Source organism: Pempheris klunzingeri, chromosome 11 (assembly GCF_042242105.1).
Source record: "Pempheris klunzingeri isolate RE-2024b chromosome 11, fPemKlu1.hap1, whole genome shotgun sequence".
Taxonomy (NCBI): domain Eukaryota; kingdom Metazoa; phylum Chordata; class Actinopteri; order Acropomatiformes; family Pempheridae; genus Pempheris; species Pempheris klunzingeri.
In genome coordinates, this window is record NC_092022.1 from 12,011,388 (window position 1) to 12,029,558 (window position 18,171).

Below are 18,171 nucleotides of genomic sequence, written 5' to 3' on the forward strand. Positions count from 1 at the left end.
ATGGCCACTGCATTATATGACCCCCACCTGGGCGCAGGCCCTTCTGAGGACTCTGAGACCCTGCTGGATGATTCTGACTCAGACAGCGTGCTCTCTGATGACTCAGTGATTCCTGAATATGAAAGGGATGAAAACGATACAGAACCAGCTAAAACGTTATATGAGGCCTGCATTAAGAATGACTCCACATCCCTGCGCAGGATACTGGAGAGAGGAATCACTAAAGAAGAGGCCATGGAGCTGGACATTAATGGCAGGGTGAGATGGATTTCATTTTACTTTTTATCACACAAGGAAAGTGACTTTGACACAACCTGAAAAATTTTTCTGCAACGAAAAAGGTGTAAATCAAAGGTCAATTTATCTGTCCCTTGTTCCTTGTCAGAATGGACTGATGATGGCTGTGGCCAAGGGATTCGTTGACATCGTCACCCTGCTGCACATGTGTCCATTAATAGACATCAACCACCAAGATAATGATGGCAATACTGCCATCATGATTGCTGCCCAATCAGGTATGTCAGATGACATATACAGCACATAACCTCAACATCTAGTTTCAAGTCAATCCTACTATATTAATTTGTTGTGTAAAAAAATTGTTTTTGTCAATCCAGGCTTCATCACCATTCTAAACTATATCCTTAACTACTACTCTGGTGTAGACACTGAGGTCAGGGATCCTCGCGGCTTCACAGCCCTCCTCAAGGCAGGCCTGCAGGGCCGAGAAGAGTGTGTGTCTGCACTGCTAATGCATGGTAAGTGTGTGGTACACAAGACCCCCTATAAACTTTGCAGTATTTCTTAATTCAGACAGGAGAAACATTTGATGTTCCTGTGTGCACATGTGGACAAAAAGTCAGCTCAGATTCTTACATTAGTAAGTGTAATGATGGGAAATATTCATATTTCATGAACCTGCTCCGGAAAACATATGATAAAAACTATAAATGTTATATCCATGATGATATACAGGATAAATCCAGACATCTAATCTGTGAACTAATCTGATCGTCTCTAGGCCACAGGGATTAGTACTGTATAAACTGTACAGGGACACATTTAGGATAGCACTATAAAAACTCCAACCGCATTCTATTCAAAGTTCGATTATGTCAGACACAGGAGACATAAGACATAAGATGGTCTGTATGGCCTGATTTACTCCTGGTTGTGTTATGCTATACATCTACTCGGTAAATTATGCTTCAAAAGCGGCCACGTGGTGGGGTAATTTTACTGAGTTGATGGAGCAATTGATTTCCTCACATCTCTCAGCATCAAGTGGTTATTAATTTGTTTCCTTGTTTTTTACTGCGTTCTGTTGTTTTTTTTGCCATTTCATGTGCAGGTGCTGATCTAAATGCTGCTGACCTGGTCCAAGGGAGAGGGCTCAAGGATTGGGTTGTTAGGACAGGAGGGTTTGAGACTCTTAACAGACTACGTCGCCTGCAGGCTCATCCTGTCGCTGAGCAATTCTGTGAAAGCTACATCCCTGAGTGGCCTGAGCTTAAGCAACTAGTAGCAAAGGCCACTGCCACCAAAACAGCAGGTCAAAAGCTGAGGCAACGCTTAAAAGACAGTCTCACTTTCAGCTTCCCTCAGGATCCCCAAGACAATGGGATCATGGACCATATGGTACGGATGACCACAGGTATCCACAGCCCCCTGATAACCACTGGTTGCCGTCCGCTCTGTCCCACCAGCCCCCCACAGATTGGCAAACAACGGTTTGCCGTCCCAGAACTGCTTGAGAAGCACAGCAGCAAGGAGTTGGAGGAGAGCACAGTAAGCCACAGTAAAGGCTCTATCTCCTCAGATTCTCTCACTACTGTGTCAGCTGCCTCGGTATCTCTGACCTCCTGCTGCCAGGACTCAGAGCCCAGGGAAAACATGCCGTCAGGTAGCATGAAAGGCTTCATTCCCCGAAGCATGGCACATAGGAACAGCATCTTCCCCTCAGGCTGTATTCCTAAGATTGAAGTGACAAAATCTGGGGAGCCCACTCCAAAGAAGGAAAAAAAGAAGAAAAGGCAGAGAGGTTATCTGGAGCCCCCTGTCTGGAAGTACAAGGAGGCCAAGGAGGAGAAAAAGAGAGAGAAGAAGAAGCATGAAAGGGAAAAAGGACAAGAGAAAGAATCTAAGGGGTCTAAGCGCTCATCAAGCCAAAAATGAGGCATTATTCTCTTTTCCTGAGACAATTTCACTGTGATAATGTCATGCATGAGGTATGAGCATGTGACTACAGTGACTCTGTGGCCGACTTTAACGGAAGAAAAAGAATTGCAAAACACTGTTTGGTTTTTGAGACATAGGGTGACATCTCTTCCCAAGGCTGCTTCTTATTCCAACTCCTACCAGATGGATTGGAAGATTAGATTTGTAGATTTGGTTGTGTTGCAGTTGTATACCACAATGTAACGCTACTTGGTAATTATTCACAAGAAATAGATTGATAAGATCCTCACAAATGTTTTCGAAATGAACTAATGTCATTCAGTATAACTGCACATCCCCATGAGACTTAATCTGCCAGTGGCGAGAGTAATTTGTTTTAGCAGCTCAGCAGATGAAATCTGGACTTTTATCAAAACTGCACTCAAAAGAGGCACAAACTCTCTCTCTCTCTCTCTCTCTCTCTCTCTCACACACACACACACACACACACACACCTCCTCTTCATTACTGCACACCCAATGTATTTGCCTGAAAAGACAAAAAGACAGTTGTAAGTCAAGACAACCAAAGCAAATACTGTATATAAGGGTGAGCAGCAGCCTTCTGCAAATACATTTATGTTCCAGTTAATTTAAATGACTGTGTGTGATGTACTTTGTACTTTGTTCCTCTACACCAAATTCTCAGAGGGGCCCTGGCTGTTTCCACAGAAAAATCACTTTCAAGGGCATAGTGCCGTCATCAGCCCAGAATTGAGTTGCTTAATTATTTCCCATCAGCATAAGCCGTTCAGACAATAGTTTGAACATATTTGACTTGACAGTTCTATTGCTTTTACTTCAATAAAAGTAATCTGACCTTCGTGTTATGACATATCAGCCTCTGGGGGATGCTTTTATTCAACAGGCTTTTGTTACTTCACACAGTATGGTCATAATGCACAAATCAGAATTAGGAAGTGAATCACAACTATGAAATACATCCTTCAGCCATGATCAAATCTACTTTTGACCTTACAACTCTTGGCTGAGCTTCAAACTGATTATTTCTAGGTCCATCTTACAGATTTTGTTAAATGAAATATGTCACCATTTTGACTCTATCAAACACTTGTTTTACTCTTTTTCTTCTATAAAGGTTATCCGATCTTCATTGTATGCAACATGTAGCATCTACCGGGATGCCTTTATTATGTCTTTTTGACAGACTTTTAATAATCCAAACTGTTTGGCAGTGGCATGTGAATGATGTTAGCAGGGAAGATACAGAAAAAAGGAAGCGAGTCATATCGGCAAAATGTTGTCTGACCATGAGAAACACTTCTCACTGGTGTACAAGTCCTAAGTGCTTAAAGTACCGTGTTTGATGGGCTTTTACTTGGCCTCCAGAATTGCTGCTTGCAATATTTTCTTAGAGACCAGTAGCAGACCTCATATGTGCAGAGTTACCTACGCACAGGAAAGAAACTATTTGTACATAATGTTACTCAGGAAATCTTTTGTTAAGAATATGTTGGGCATTATACAGTAACTATCTATTAAGGCAAGAAATCTCTGTTGGGGTTCAGCTTGCGCTGGGGCATTGTAAATTATTCTGTGTATAGGTAAACTTGGTAAAATCATGTGTTCATGTATTTAAACATGTTATCTACAACAAATGATGTATTCAGATACTGTTCTTACAAAAACTGAAGATTACTGGGGTTGTTCATTTTAAAGTGAAAGCAAAAGGCTCAGAAAGTTTAGGTTTTCTACATCTTGATAAACTGTGAGACAGATAAAAATGTGTGTTTGTATTCAAGCTTGGAATAAATTTACAAGCCTTTGCAAGAGACTTTGTTTGTCATCACTGTGCTGTACTTCACCAAGTACCACAATACTGTATATAAGTGTGTTTAGTGTGTTTACACGATGGCATACACATTTAGTGAGAAGAATTTTAAAGTTACCTCCACAAAACTGCTCTTACACAACCTACTACATTTTATTGTTTTATAACATGGATACACTGTATTCACACGTCAGAAGGATAGCCTTTCCTTAACTGGCATGCATGTGACTGATGAGCCTCTTCTCTGGCACAATAATTTGGTCACTCTTTCAGAATAAAGTTACTTTGAGCTTCTTAAGGAAGTCTATAATGCGCTTTCTTGAGTGGCATGGGATGTCTTTTGAACCCTGGCCTGTAATCTCTTAATCCAATGGGCAGTATCATTACATAACAATTGATTTTAATTGAAGGAAACATAAAATCCAAATCACATCCTTAATGTTACCAAGAAGACACAAATTCACACACACATAAAACAGTTTTGTTCGGCTTGTTTTTCTAGGAGTGAAACGTTGTCACATTATATTTTCAGCATTGCTGCTCACTTCCTCTTCACAGGAGGGAACCTAGGACAGCTCTAAAACAAGTACTAGAGTTCAATGAAGGAACACATTTGACTTTAACCGTGCCTATGGAGACTAAGATTGTAAACACATACCTTCATACAGTTGTATCACCTAGAGTGGACTAGTTTGTGCAGGTTTTGATCTCTAAAAAATTATGTATCACAGTGTGAAGCACAAATATTACTAAAGTCAGTATTACATTTGGACTATATATGCTGTGTCATATTGTAAACAGCTAAAGTAATGACTAAAGTATTGAAAACAAGTCTTCTCTTTACTGAGAATCTGGCTTTAAAAAGCTTGCAGCATGAAAAAATTTCTGTTGAAGTAATATCACATCTCCCTTTCTCTACTAGATTACACCACAAATGGAGGCTTTTTAGAAAAATCTTTCTTCTTTTAATCACATAGATTAGCAGAAGAAAAATAAGGGCTGAATTTCAAAAGAACAACAATTTGCTCTTTTTTCTACATGACAGCTCATGTGAGATCTTCCAGCTGTTTCTTCAGCCGTAAGCCAAAAACGGAGAGATTACAGAGCCTGAGAACAAGGAGGGGAATTTATATTACAGACATGAAGACATCTCTCTCAGGCTCTGCTGAATGAAGTGTTTTCACACAGCAGAGTCTGTCTGGCACCCAAGAGACAAGTGCATTTGCCATTAAGACACACTTTGACTGCTGTAACAGAAGGGAGTGTCATTATGTTATCCTTGATTTGAGGGGATATGTAAACTGTGCAATGCTCAACATTAGACACACAGATTAGCAGGATTAAGTGGTTTCTTAAGAGAAGACTGATATTAAAGTCCCAATCCGCTCAAAAATGGATGTTCGATGTTTGACGTTTTACAGTGCAGAATGATGCATGTGCAGAGTTTGACAAGAGAAGGCCGTCTTCACATTAATCTGCCAAAAGTGTCCTTTGTTGAATTTAAATGTGAGATTAAGAGGTGTATGTAAGAGCAGCATTTTATGACATTGCAACTAGTTAGGAAATAAATCATTGTCCAGTATGCAACTTACACAAGTGTGATGTGGGAATTTGAAACCACCACTGCACACACACTGAGAACAGCCTTTTCAGTGAAGCAGTATCTGGTGGTTAAAGTAGCTATGATCAATATTTTATATAATAATGAGGGATCAAATTACAACCTGAAAACAATGTGTGCTTCACGGAGCTTCAAAGTGAGTTTCATGTTTAGGTGTCCGGTCATAAAAGCAGTGAACGTAGCTTGTGGGTCTGGAAAGTGAAGCCAATGCAGAAATGCCTTAAATCTGCATCCTTTCTAACAGCCAGCAGGGGGCAACTCCACTGGCTCCAAAAAAGAAGTCCAGTTGAATGTAAGTCTATGAGAAAATGATTCAACTTCCCACTTGACTAATTACTTCCCTAATGAATTAATGTTCTCAGACTAGTTCAATACAGAATGATGTTCATTTAGTAAATTATGGTCTGATTTAGAGTAAAATAGATGATAAAGCAGGCTATACTTTAGGGTGAGACTTGTTAATAACCAATCGGCCTTCACAATCAACACAACACAATCAAAAACATGTGTCACTCGTGGCTCCAAACTCAAGAGGGGACAACCATTAAATCATGATGGCGATTTTGAAAATGCTCAGTTTGAGGCTTCAAAATGACAGTCGACATTCCAATGCGTGACACGTCCACTTCATAAGTAAAGTAAGAGTTTTGGCTCACTCTTACTTCCCTCATGGCTGTTTTCAGAGAAAAAAAGCTCTAAAACAACCACTTTACACTACCTGCTCAGCTGACAAAGCTAGCTAAAGAGCCACATATTTCCATCAATAGGTGGTGCAGACCAAAAACAGAGATAAAAGGTTTATGACAGAAACAGACTCCAAATGAATCATACTGTTTTTCCATTACTGTTTTTGTGTAAACAAGACATGTTTGCTCAATGTAAAAGTATCTGATGCCAATATTGTGTTCCCCCATTTGTTACCGCAGTGCTGAAGTGGGTAAAAAAAAACAGTTATTGCAGATTTAACGTTTGAAACAGAAAATATTTGCATACTCATGTTGTGTATCTTTTATTAAGAAAAGCAGGAGACCAACGCCCACTATTATCACCTATCTTAAGTTCTTCGTGGGAAAAAAAAACATACCAAACACAAATTATTAATTCAAACAAAGTATAAAAAATACATGGAGGGGATCTTTAAGTGCATCACTGTTGCTCAACTGCCATGACAAAAAACCCCACTGGCCTCTGAACTTAGATTTAAAAAAAAAATAGGATTATGGTTTAACCACTGATAAAATTGTGGAGCTCAAGTTGTTAAGAAGTTCCTGTTTTCACTCGGAGAACTGTTGTTATATCATAGTGGGGTCTTTAAAGCACATTCCTGTCAGAGCAGTGCAGACACCACACCAGTCCACAGGGGAAAGAGGAAAATGAGAGGTTTTGCGAGCAACAGGAAAACCGCTATGAGAACACATTCCAGGCAAAGCAGACCCTGTACGGGACAATAAGGGGTGGGACGAGGCTGTATACTATTTAAAAATATGTAATCTTGCTTGTAGATCACAACAACAGAAGAAGTTCTTACTTAGTGAGAGAGGACTTTCAGAAAGCTTTTACTTATGAGGAGGAAGGATTCTGGTCTGGACCCAAACCGACGACCATGATTGTGGGTTTATCAGCGCAGATTTGGACCGAGATGAGATAGACTACAGCCCGCTGTTTGTCGTCCTGCCAGCACACAGCTGCCACTTATTTCCTTTATTTTTCTCTTCTTTTCACATTCAGAGACATAACTTTTTTGCTAAACGCGTGAGAGGTTTTCATTTTCTTGGAGCAAAGAGGGAAAAAAAAACTCTTCCCAGAAACGTCGTCCCCGAAGCAGGAAAGGATGTGGAGCTGCTCCCTGCATGAAACATCTTGCAGCTAAGCCGCTTAGAAGAAAAGTTTAAAAAAAACCAAAAAACTTTTAGCTCTGGAGATGGAGCCAGTTGAGTTTTGAAGGTATCTTACTTTGGCCGCGGAGGGACGCTTCAAGCTGCTTTTTAATATGGGAGACGTGCGGCGTTCGCGTCTGTCGCGTTAAAAGGGCGAGCAGAAAACAGGTAGGCCAAAGGTTCAGCCAAAACTTTACTCTTTCTTCAAGTGTTTCATGCTGTGCTGTAAGTCCTAAATAGTTTAAGGTGTAAAAAAAAAAAAAACACACTGAACTCTAAGTCACCTTTGACATCACTCCACGTGTTGCCAGATGTGAGTCAACAGGTGTCAAAAAGTGGCCTACCTGGACCCAAGGGCAAATTAACAGTAATACACATAGGTAGGCCCTGACAGGTATAATAATAATAATCATAATAATAATAATAGTAATGATAATGTTAATAATAATAATGATAAATACATAGATTTTAGTTCTTGAACTCTTGCACATAAGAACATATCTGTTTACAGGCGGTGGACTGTACTTCATGTATGTACTGTACAGTGCTGAGGTGTTTGTATTGGTGTAGGTGTATTTTCATTTGATCCTGCAAACTTCTGGCTCATGAAGTTACATTTCAGAGGCAAATATCGTTTGTAAGTAGCTCACTTTAAACTCCACTCCATTTATCTTTCATCATTACATACTAATGTAAAACTGACAGGGGTCACTCTGCTGCATAATGAGTACTTTCAATACCATAAGCCCATTTGATCATGATAGTTTTTGTACTTTTACTTTAATAGTGAAGTGCGTTTGCATCGTTGAAGGACTGCCTTTGATTAAATAAGTAAAGGATCTGAATACTGAATACTAGTTCACACCTCTTGAAATGTGCAGAATTGGCATATTTGCTGGGGATGTTGGTTTGCATGAATGTACGCACATACCCACACACTCTCTCTCTCACACACACACACACACACACACAGACACACAGACAGGGGAGACATTTGCCCTTATTGAGTCTCATGGGCTCTTTCCAGGTGGGTGTTATTGTTGGTCCATTATGCGTGGTGCGTGTCACTCATTCTCATAACCAAACCTCCATGTATTTTTCACTTTTAGTAATTTATTCCTCTTCCTCTTATTCTTCTTTGGAAGCAAAGACCAATTTGTGTGCACAGTAAACCTGTGGTATAGTCCTTCCATCCTTTTCTTCCCCAGACATGCAGTCATTGCAGATATGCATGTGACAGCATGCAGACAGCAACTGAGCCATAAAGCCTGCCAAGCCTAGCTTTGTCTGTGACATGTAGATACAATCAGTCTGTCGCTGTAACTAGCAGACGGTCACAATCACTGGATTACAGATTTAGGGTTTTTACCACTTAAAACACACTCACAGAACACAAGCATTTTAAATGTGTGTTATTAAAAATAAACTAACTGTGTTGTTGCCTTCCCATTTAAACCACATGATAGAAGCAGTTACAGTAACACTGCTTGAAGTTACTTTCCAGAGACAGAGTTATAGGGCTTTTTGGTGTGATGAGGCCCAGTGGAAGGGCTCGTGGATACTCTTGGCTACTGTGCTATGCCATGCCCCCACAATCCACCGCTGTAACCACACAGTCATCCAGATGGAATGAGAGATCTCTCCTCCCGAGCCAAAGTTCAGTAGATGAGAGGAAGAGATGACAATGGATCTATTCCCTTTGGGTCACATGGGTGTAGCGTTGGACAGAATGGAGACACAGGAGAGAGCTCAGAGAGGAAGTCCGGCTGCCTACGATTGAGGACGTGATTACAGCTCTCTCCTATGTCGGGACCCTGTGGGTGATAAAAATGATAGCTAGCGAACTAGGACACATGCTCCTCCTCAGAGAATAAATTCATTCTGTGGGTGGAGTTGTGTTTAGATCGTTCCTCTGCTGAACCCACAGACCAACCACCACTGACATGCTGGCTGCATGATACAGGAAGTGCTCTTTTCTGTTTGGTCAAAATATGGCTTGTGGTTTCAGCGAGTTAGAGCTGAGTGTCGTAGGTTCTTATCTGTTGAGTCGGAGCCTCGCACCTAACCCGCATAGAAGGAAGGTGTGAGGATAATGTGTCAGATATTTTTAACAAGTTTGTCATGTGCAATAGAAAGAACCTGTTCTAGCAAAGATTGCACATTTGATTTGACGCACTGATAAACGTGGGAATCCCCGATCAGTACGTGTTCTCATTTTCACCACAGACAGCTATGTGTATTCTTAGAAAATATGTTTTTTAAAGGAAATAAGTAAAATATAGATATTCATGTTCATCTTCTCTCCCCTGGTTTCTCTTCTGTGGCATTTGACTTGACTTGATGAAATGACGAAGGCGATGTGATGACTTCCTGCATTTTGAACCTAAATAAATCTAGCTAGATACATCAACACCAAAAGAGGATATCCGTAGTTTTGTGCTGACATGGGCATGTTCAACTGCCAGATGTGTGCAGTTCAAAGGTTATTTGCTGTGAGAGATGTGAGGTAGGATAACTATTTTCATAACAATGCTTGATGATTAAACATGTCGTACTGTTCAATTAAAGCAAGTGATGACTTGCTGGGAAAATGTGCCCATTTTAGAAAGATTACTTCACTTTAATTTATATGTGGATAGGACTGCACCTGAGTCTGACTTTACCTAATTCAATCTGATTCAGCCTTCTACATTGTTTCTAAGTTTGTAAGGTGTGGGAACAGACTGGTGAGGATTTTTCCTTAAGCATACAAAGCATACAAATCCTTTTTACTAACACTAACTCACTTCAACTCACAACTCTGTTCTTGCTCACTTGGATTAGAGGTTTTAATTTGGCTACTAAGAGCAAAGATTGTATAAAAATGTGCAGCATATTGGCCCAGTACAAAACAACCAAAGTGGCAACAATTTATATATGATTTCATATTGCTGCAGCCAGAGTCTTAGGTTTCCATCTTACCAAGATAATGGAGTTGTGTTGGTATTACTTATATTATTTATACATTATTCAATAAATTACACACTACCGCCCTGAGGCATGCAGTACTCTAGTTTTTCCTTGAGTGATGAATGATTTTTGTCCCCCTTTCCATACAGTCCCGACTGTTAACTGCATTGCTGTCAGTCCAGTATCTTTTTGTGATGTAATACATATGTCAAGTTGTCTTTCTCACAACATGCAAGTCTGCTTTAAGGGTAGGAAAAATGTATCACAAGTAATCAATGTAGCCTGTCGTTTTTTGGAATATGGTTTACACAAGTGGTCTTTTAAGATGCCCAGAGTAAATCATTGGGTATTATTTCTGTTGAGACATTTTGCCTAATTTTGGGATAAAACCTGACCTGTAAATCTAAACCTGTAAGGCAGCTCTAGAAACCATTTTTTTTAATCCCTTTTCGACTTTTTCAGCATCTATGGCAACTACTATGTGCCTCTAAATGCACACTTGTCCACAGTCTAGTTGACGGCTATTTCAGTCCATCCAATTGCACACATTTGAGATTAAATATAAGCTCCACCCACCTCAGAGTTTACAGGACAGACCTCAGGTGTTGCATGTAACACAGTCCACAGATTGCTTCTTGATCTGTTCGATATTTGTACAGTTTTTAATGTTTTTGAAAATATTGCAATCATCTCGTTGATCATCTTGTTTTGATTAGATTTAACATGCTCATCTGGGTGTCAAGTTACAAACTAGAGTGTGCTTCGGCAGTGAGAGAGGCTGAATTGTATGATGGCCCTCGTGCTTGCGTGACCCTCGGCAGCGCAGCCCTAAACAATAAGCAGACCTGAGTCTCGCAGGCCAGCCGGGTGGGGCCACTCAATGGCAGGAAGCGTTGCCATCAATATTTACTCTGCTAGCAGGGTAGTCGCGGAGTCGACAGGCCTGGAGCCTGGGTAGCACAGCACCACACATAGGCTCAGCACACATACACAATCACTCTGGAGTGCTGTTACAGCCTCCTTCCCCTAAGCCCCCTTTCCCACCCAATGCAATTACATCGCAGGCAGACAGGCTGGGCCCTGTGACTGTTGTTTTTGACCTCATAGTTTCCTCTGCCAAACAGTCCCAGCTTTAACCACTGCTCGACTTCTCATACATGCCACTATTAAGTTATAGTCTGTAAATTTAAAATTACGGGATTATGGGAAATGGCCTTATTTTTCCACAATACCCCAAATTAAATCTGTGATTCCTCATCATGACAGTTTCTATTAAAGAAACAACAGTTATTGTATTATCAGAATTATTTTAATTAATTTGTTTGTTGTTTCACAGAGATGGGAAGCTCTGCTCTGCTCACGGTGGTGCTAGCTGGGGCACTTCTGTGGATCTCTGCTATCCATGCAGGTGAGTTAATGGTCAAATGTAGAAAATAAACTGATTCTGAATCCCATAACTTTATTATGAAGGTGTCACTAGTCGAGCAGAACCCACCCAGCATGCAGCTTTTAGTTCTTTATTTTTGGTCTCCAGTTCACACAGAGACTGCGAAGCTCAGTCTCACAGTTCTCGCCCTCAATGTCAAACAATAGGCAGTTGTTTCTAACAAGTTCAGACAGGCAGAGTGTACCTGTCAGGAGTCAAAGTAAATGAGTGGCTGGTGAAGACAGTCAAATATCAGCTCAGGTATTCGGGGCATTGGTGGGCCAAACCACGGCTAAGATATTCAGGAATATTGGACTTAACATTTGTCAGGTGCTCAGAAACAGGACTTCTAAGGGATGCTCATGTTGCCCCGTATCAAAGTCTTTCTGCCTCCTAGTGGTAAAAAATTGCTTAATGCAGTTTTAACCATTTTGAACAAATAATCCATTCTCTGGTCTTTGTGCCTTTCCATAAACAATCATTGAATGGTGCATGGACATTATAACTTTTATGCTTCTGTGTTCAGCCCATGTGTCAAGTGACTGGACCGTTACTTCTTTAACACACATTGGGGTTTAGATAAGATTGAAACAATATTCAGTACCATGATGTAGAGACTTGCAAAGTAGGGAGAGTTTATGGTGGAAAAGTCCCCTAACCACCATGAACATCACATCTCTCGATTTAGTCATTTAGACATTTCCTTTTCTGTTGTTTCATTTTCTGAAACTCTCATTCAGACACGCTGAGTACTTTATAATTTCAAAGCAAAAAAAATACCTCTCCTGGTTAATCACACAGTCTCTCTCATATATGCGGTGCCGTGAGCCTGCCAGGAAATGTTACTAACATATCTCTTTCTATTGCCTTCAGAGTTTCCCCTTGAGGAAGCCAAGGTTTCTTTACAAGTACAGCATATCAATTTACCACTAATCCTTGAATAACGTTGTGGAGAGTGTTTGGCCTTTCTTTACTTTTACATTTCCATGATGGTGGTAGATTGCATAATTTGTTATTGTCCGAGCAATTATACGTGTCATCATATGTGCACATGCCTTTCTGTCAATGTTGTCTGTGCGTCTTCCTTGTGCTCCAGACTCCAAAGATGATGGAAAGCTGTTGTGCACATGCGAGAATCTAAAAGGCACATGCGTGAATGGAACTTGCAGAGGAGACATTTGCTTTTACACCTGGGTGAACGGCGATGAGGAGAGGGGCTGTTTCTCTGCAATGCACGCCATGGAGCAGTGCATGACCTCCTTCAGACGCTTTTTTGTCCACTGCTGCAAAAAGGATCACTGCAACGCCCTCACCACACCACCTCCAAACATAAGTCAGTACCTAAAGCCATTGCTTTACATTATTTTACCATGACATCCATCTTGAAGAAGCACTGTGGTACCGAGCCTCCTAGTTTAGTGTAATTTAGTCCTAACAGGCTTGCACGACAGTTTTACAGCACTACTTTGTACTGATGGGATCCAAAGCTTCCCTCCAGATAGCAGCTGGTTCCCCCTTGTGGTCAGCTGGAGAAAACTGATACTGTGTTGCTTTCTGTATTGGTATCTACCTTTAATCAAAAAACTCCCAAACTAGAACCTGTCTCCCTCAATGTACTGAAATGTGTGTGTATGTGAATGCTCATGTGTATCCAGATGGAGTGACGACAACAACTCCACCGGAGCTCAGTCGTCCAGAGCTGTGGATCACAGTGTCATTGCTGTTGTTAATCATGACTGCTAGTGTGTGTGGCCTGGTGCTGTTCCTGTGCTTCCGATGTGCATCCTCCAAAAAGGAACCTCCTGAAATCCACGATGTCGCCATGCTCCCTAACGGAAATGACCCCACGTACGGCGTAAGAGACATTCGATGTTTGACGTAGTTGACATAGGACACAATACAGTCAAAAGATGTCCAAGTTTCTGAGTCCTCACATATGGATTGTCTTTGTGTCTCTGTCTCCTTGTCCAGGTTATCTTTGATGAGTTTTGTACATCGGGGAGTGGAACAGGGCTTCCCTATCTGGTCCAACGGACTATGGCCAGACAAATCTCTCTTGTTAAGTGTGTCGGTCAGTCTCCATCTTCACGCTGCTACTCTTCCTTGCCCTGTTTTGTTTATTACTTTGCAGTTGTGTCATAGTGTCACTCTCTTTCCAGGTAAAGGCAGGTACGGGGAGGTGTGGAGGGGAACATGGATGGGGGAGAGTGTGGCCGTCAAGATCTTCTCCTCCAGGGACGAGCATTCCTGGTTCAGAGAGACTGAGATCTACAATACTGTACAGCTGCGACACGACAACATACTGGGTACGGCAGCAGATTACAGTTCCAAAAAAATTATTCTTGTGAGAGAGAAAGACTTCAAAAAGCACCATTGAAATTGCGATCTCTCATTCTGGCCTTAGGTTTCATAGCCTCTGATATGACGTCCAAGAATTCCAGCACCCAGCTGTGGTTAGTCACCCACTTTCATGAGCCGGGGTCGCTGTACGACTTCCTGCAGAACAACAGCTTGGAGCCTGAGAGCTGCCTGAGGATGTGTCTGTCTGTGGCCTGTGGCCTGGTCCACCTCCATACTGAGATTGTCAGCTCCCAGGAAAAGCCAGCTATCGCCCACCGAGACCTGAAAAGCCGAAACATTCTGGTGAAGCGTAACGGACAGTGCTGCATCGCTGATCTAGGTGAGGGTGGTGTAAAAGCAAGGACAGCAAAATCACAATTAATCCGCTAGACTTGTAGTTCTATTTGTCTCCATGTGTTGAGTCAAAGCAGCTATTTCATGCTATTTCAAGTTTTGCTGTTGTGGTCAGTCATATTAAAAATTGTTCTATAAGATAAGATAATACTTTATCCTGAGGGAAATTGTTGAAAATTTAATTCACTGTACATGAAAAGGTTGCATCTATTCTCTATGCCTGCTCTCTCTTCAGGTTTGGCTGTGATACACTCTCAGTCCCATGACTACCTCGATGTTGGCAACAACCCTCGGGTGGGGACCAAGCGCTACATGGCCCCTGAGGTGCTCGATGAGACTATTCATATGGACGTCTTTGAGTCCTACAAGCAAACTGACATCTGGGCCCTGGGCCTGGTCTTCTGGGAAATTACCCGCAGGACCATGGTCAACGGTAAGGAAAAACAGTCTATTGGACTGAGGTGTCTTCACAGTCATCTGCAGAGGTGTTTTTACCTACTCAAACTTCAGGAAGAAAATTGTACACAGGTTGTGTATACAGAAGTGGATCTTTTATAAGTTGATGTATCGTCCATCCATTCAGGCACATCATGGTGGAAATGTGTTTTGTCTGTCATGTCTGTCTGGCTGTAGTAGAGTATACATAAGAGGCAGTTAGTCCCGTGTCTCTCAGCACTCCAGTGTTTTCCCAGTCTGTGTCTGTCTCTGCTATCCTCTCTCATGATTAGCACTGCAGTAATTATAAACAGTCTTATCTGGTGTCAGCACTCACTTGTACGTAGTCCAGATGCTCGTTCACACAATTTGTAGATGCAAGCACACACACACATGCACAACCATACTACATCCAGAGTGATAGACATTCATAACTCGTGTGTGTGTGTGTGTGTGTGTGTGTGTGTTCTGACACAAACAACCACATACACGTACACACACTCAGCAGGCCTTGCATTTCTCCATCCCATTTAGTCGCTAGGGAATTGATATCTTTCCCTGCTCTGTTGTTTAGTCAAACATACTTTACAAAATTCCCACTACAGACTATCTCAATTTCCAAGTGTGCTGTTTCAGGCCTTTTATGAAAAGAAATGTATGTTCAGAAAATGTATGAGTTGCTAAATCAGAGGTTTAATGGTTATCTGCTTGTGTAGTTGCTAGTGAGTTTTCTTACAATATTGATAATACAGTCTGCATTTTTCTCACCTGACCACCCCGCTGAAGCCCACAACCAAGACTTGTTGTTATAGCTGTTGTTTTTCTGCTCAACTGGGGACAAAACAGCACACTGAGTCTTTTTTTATTTTGTCATTGTTTTAGGGATTGTGGAAGAGTATCGTCCTCCCTTCTTTGACCTGGTGCCCTTAGATCCCAGCTTTGAGGAAATGAAGAAGGTGGTGTGTGTGGACCAGCAGAGGCCCTGTCTACACAACAGGCTCCATTCCCATCCCGTAGGCCATCTGATCACACAAATGCAATTATATTTTCCCTGCCTGTGAAAATCTCAATACATGTTGTCACCACTTCTAATCTTTGGCACACTCCAATTTACACAGTTACGCCTGATAAACAGGCATGCAAGCAAACACATAAACATACATACTTGATGATAGACTCACACACTTCATAGGACCCAGAAACAGAAACAATATGGAGCATGTTACAGTCTACTGTGATGGCCTGCCGGTATTTTATATTTTTATCTGTGTGTCCAGATCCTGGTGGCCATTGTTAAGATCATGAAGGAATGTTGGTACCAGAGCCCACCAGCTCGTCTCACAGCCCTGCGGGTGAAGAAGACGCTCTCCAAACTGGACCACGACAGTGATTTCAGCATTGACAAACTCAAGCAGGACGTCTAGACCAGAGCATCAGGATGAAAAAGGGACACAAGATTGAAAACGCCATAAGGGATTTTGCACCACATTCCGACAAAGGCGAGGTGCATATCATTAGCATGTTTTGAGCTAATGACTCACACAGTCACTGCATTACATTAAAACCATATGACTTTGAGCAGTAGTGTCTAGACTGGCTCGCACCCAAGGCTATTTTTTTTGCGTAGCCTAATTTTCATCTGCCTCAAACCAAGAGGCCCCAAAAAGAAAACTATTAAGCCCAAAACATTTTATCAAGGTATTTTTCTTTTTCTTTTCAGCTAATAAAAAGTTTAGATCAGACATTTCTACAGCAAAATGATATACCAAACAAATCATAGGCTGTCCTACACACACAGGGTTTTATTTCATTTTGCCTAAATCCCTCCATCACTACGACAGAAAGGGAAAATCTAGCACAGCACAATCACTCACCCTCTTCGAGTCATTCTGGACTTTCTCTGATATACAGTAACATTGCACTTATGGGTTTTCCCATAATGACCAAAGCCACAGAAATTCACAGAGAACACGAATACCTTCTTTTACTATGAATACAGGAAATATGTAAGAAATAACATGCTCATGCCAAAGCACGCTGCCTGTTGTGTAAGCATATTTAACTTCTATAGAATGAGCATTAATTATCTGCACACAGGCACATTGAGCTATTTAGTTGTATATATTGCAACAGCATTGAAGCTGTTGTCTTTAATCACCATTGGGTTTATTGTAAATATATTTCAAAGGGGTATTATTTTCTATTATTCACCAATAAGACAAATTTTCTACTTTTTCAAATTATGTTTTTTTACATTTTTGTAGGCCTAAAATGTACCATCACCATCACTATGGTCAGTAAAGGAATTCACCAATAGACATGTAATATTGTATATGTTAAATAAAGGATTGTATTTTTTAACTGTTTGCGCTGTGGATATGACTTTGTACCGCTGATATTTGCAGTTTTCTCCATGACCAGCAGAGGTCATCAGATAATAGACAGTGATCCAGGTTGCTTACAGTAGAGCAGCTTACCTTGGGATATTTATGGTATAAGCTGTTTTGCAGTCGTGTTTTCATTTGCATTGCATTACCTTAAAATTATTCAACAACCAAAATAAGACAAATATTTCCATCATAACACAGAAGTATATTTAACTGTTACCACGCCAGGGGAAGCTAGGGCATTGATTATTTTACAGGACTTATATACATCATATCACATCATGTTAGTTCGATAACATTCACATTTTTTCTCACTAACCTCATGAAGTGAAATACTAGAAAATATAAATAGATTAATGTAAGACAAGCCTGACTGAATGGGGACTTCATGAATAAACGTAAAATATGTTTACGTGTTTTTTGTTTTTTTTGCATTATTACTAACAAAATCTTCCATTTGTTATGTTTTATTTTAACATTTTTAAAGGATGAATGCAAACATTGAGGCCTATCAATTCTGAGGTGTCACATTTCAAACTAATTTATTGGTCCTATTTAAAAAGGATGGAAATATGAATTTCAAAAAATAAAAAACAGTTCTTTTCTCAAAACCTTATACCTTATAACTTATATTTCTTATCATTATTATTTATTCATAGCTCAGATGAGTCTCAAATCTCACCACAGCCATTTGGTTTTAGCTTTAACTCTAGCAACCATAGTGTGTGATTAGATGTCAGATTTATCTCATTTTATAAGCATTCTTTCAAGAAC

At 40.7% G+C, this 18,171-nt stretch overlaps 2 protein-coding genes across 2 annotated transcripts; both read left to right on the top strand.

Moving 5' to 3' along the window:
• Positions 1-2,175, top strand: ankrd33aa (ankyrin repeat domain 33Aa). Its single transcript, XM_070840354.1, has 4 exons — positions 1-258; positions 386-515; positions 618-758; positions 1,352-2,175. The coding sequence occupies exons 1-4, from the start codon at positions 1-3 to the stop codon at positions 2,173-2,175; spliced, it is 1,353 nt and encodes a 450-aa protein (XP_070696455.1).
• Positions 2,176-7,198: 5,023 nt separating this feature from the next.
• Positions 7,199-17,371, top strand: acvrl1 (activin A receptor like type 1). The gene is made up of 10 exons (XM_070839251.1): positions 7,199-7,674; positions 11,792-11,863; positions 12,978-13,214; positions 13,537-13,736; positions 13,853-13,952; positions 14,041-14,187; positions 14,286-14,561; positions 14,811-15,008; positions 15,893-16,023; positions 16,288-17,371. Exons 2-10 carry the CDS (start codon positions 11,794-11,796, stop codon positions 16,432-16,434), a joined length of 1,506 nt encoding a protein of 501 aa, XP_070695352.1. The 5' UTR covers positions 7,199-7,674; positions 11,792-11,793; the 3' UTR covers positions 16,435-17,371.
• The last annotated feature ends 800 nt before the right edge of the window (positions 17,372-18,171 follow it).

Bases quoted from the DNA above. Each gene is read 5' to 3' on its own strand.
- ankrd33aa (XM_070840354.1), top strand. From the start codon at position 1: ATGGCCACTGCATTATATGACCCCCACCTGGGCGCAGGCCCTTCTGAG. The intron at 516-617 runs GTATGTCAGATG...TTGTCAATCCAG, and splicing joins CATGATTGCTGCCCAATCAG to GCTTCATCACCATTCTAAAC. The intron at 759-1,351 runs GTAAGTGTGTGG...TTTCATGTGCAG, and splicing joins GTCTGCACTGCTAATGCATG to GTGCTGATCTAAATGCTGCT.
- acvrl1 (XM_070839251.1), top strand. From the start codon at position 11,794: ATGGGAAGCTCTGCTCTGCTCACGGTGGTGCTAGCTGGGGCACTTCTG. The intron at 13,953-14,040 runs GTCAGTCTCCAT...CTCTCTTTCCAG, and splicing joins CTCTCTTGTTAAGTGTGTCG to GTAAAGGCAGGTACGGGGAG. The intron at 16,024-16,287 runs GTAGGCCATCTG...CTGTGTGTCCAG, and splicing joins ACAGGCTCCATTCCCATCCC to ATCCTGGTGGCCATTGTTAA.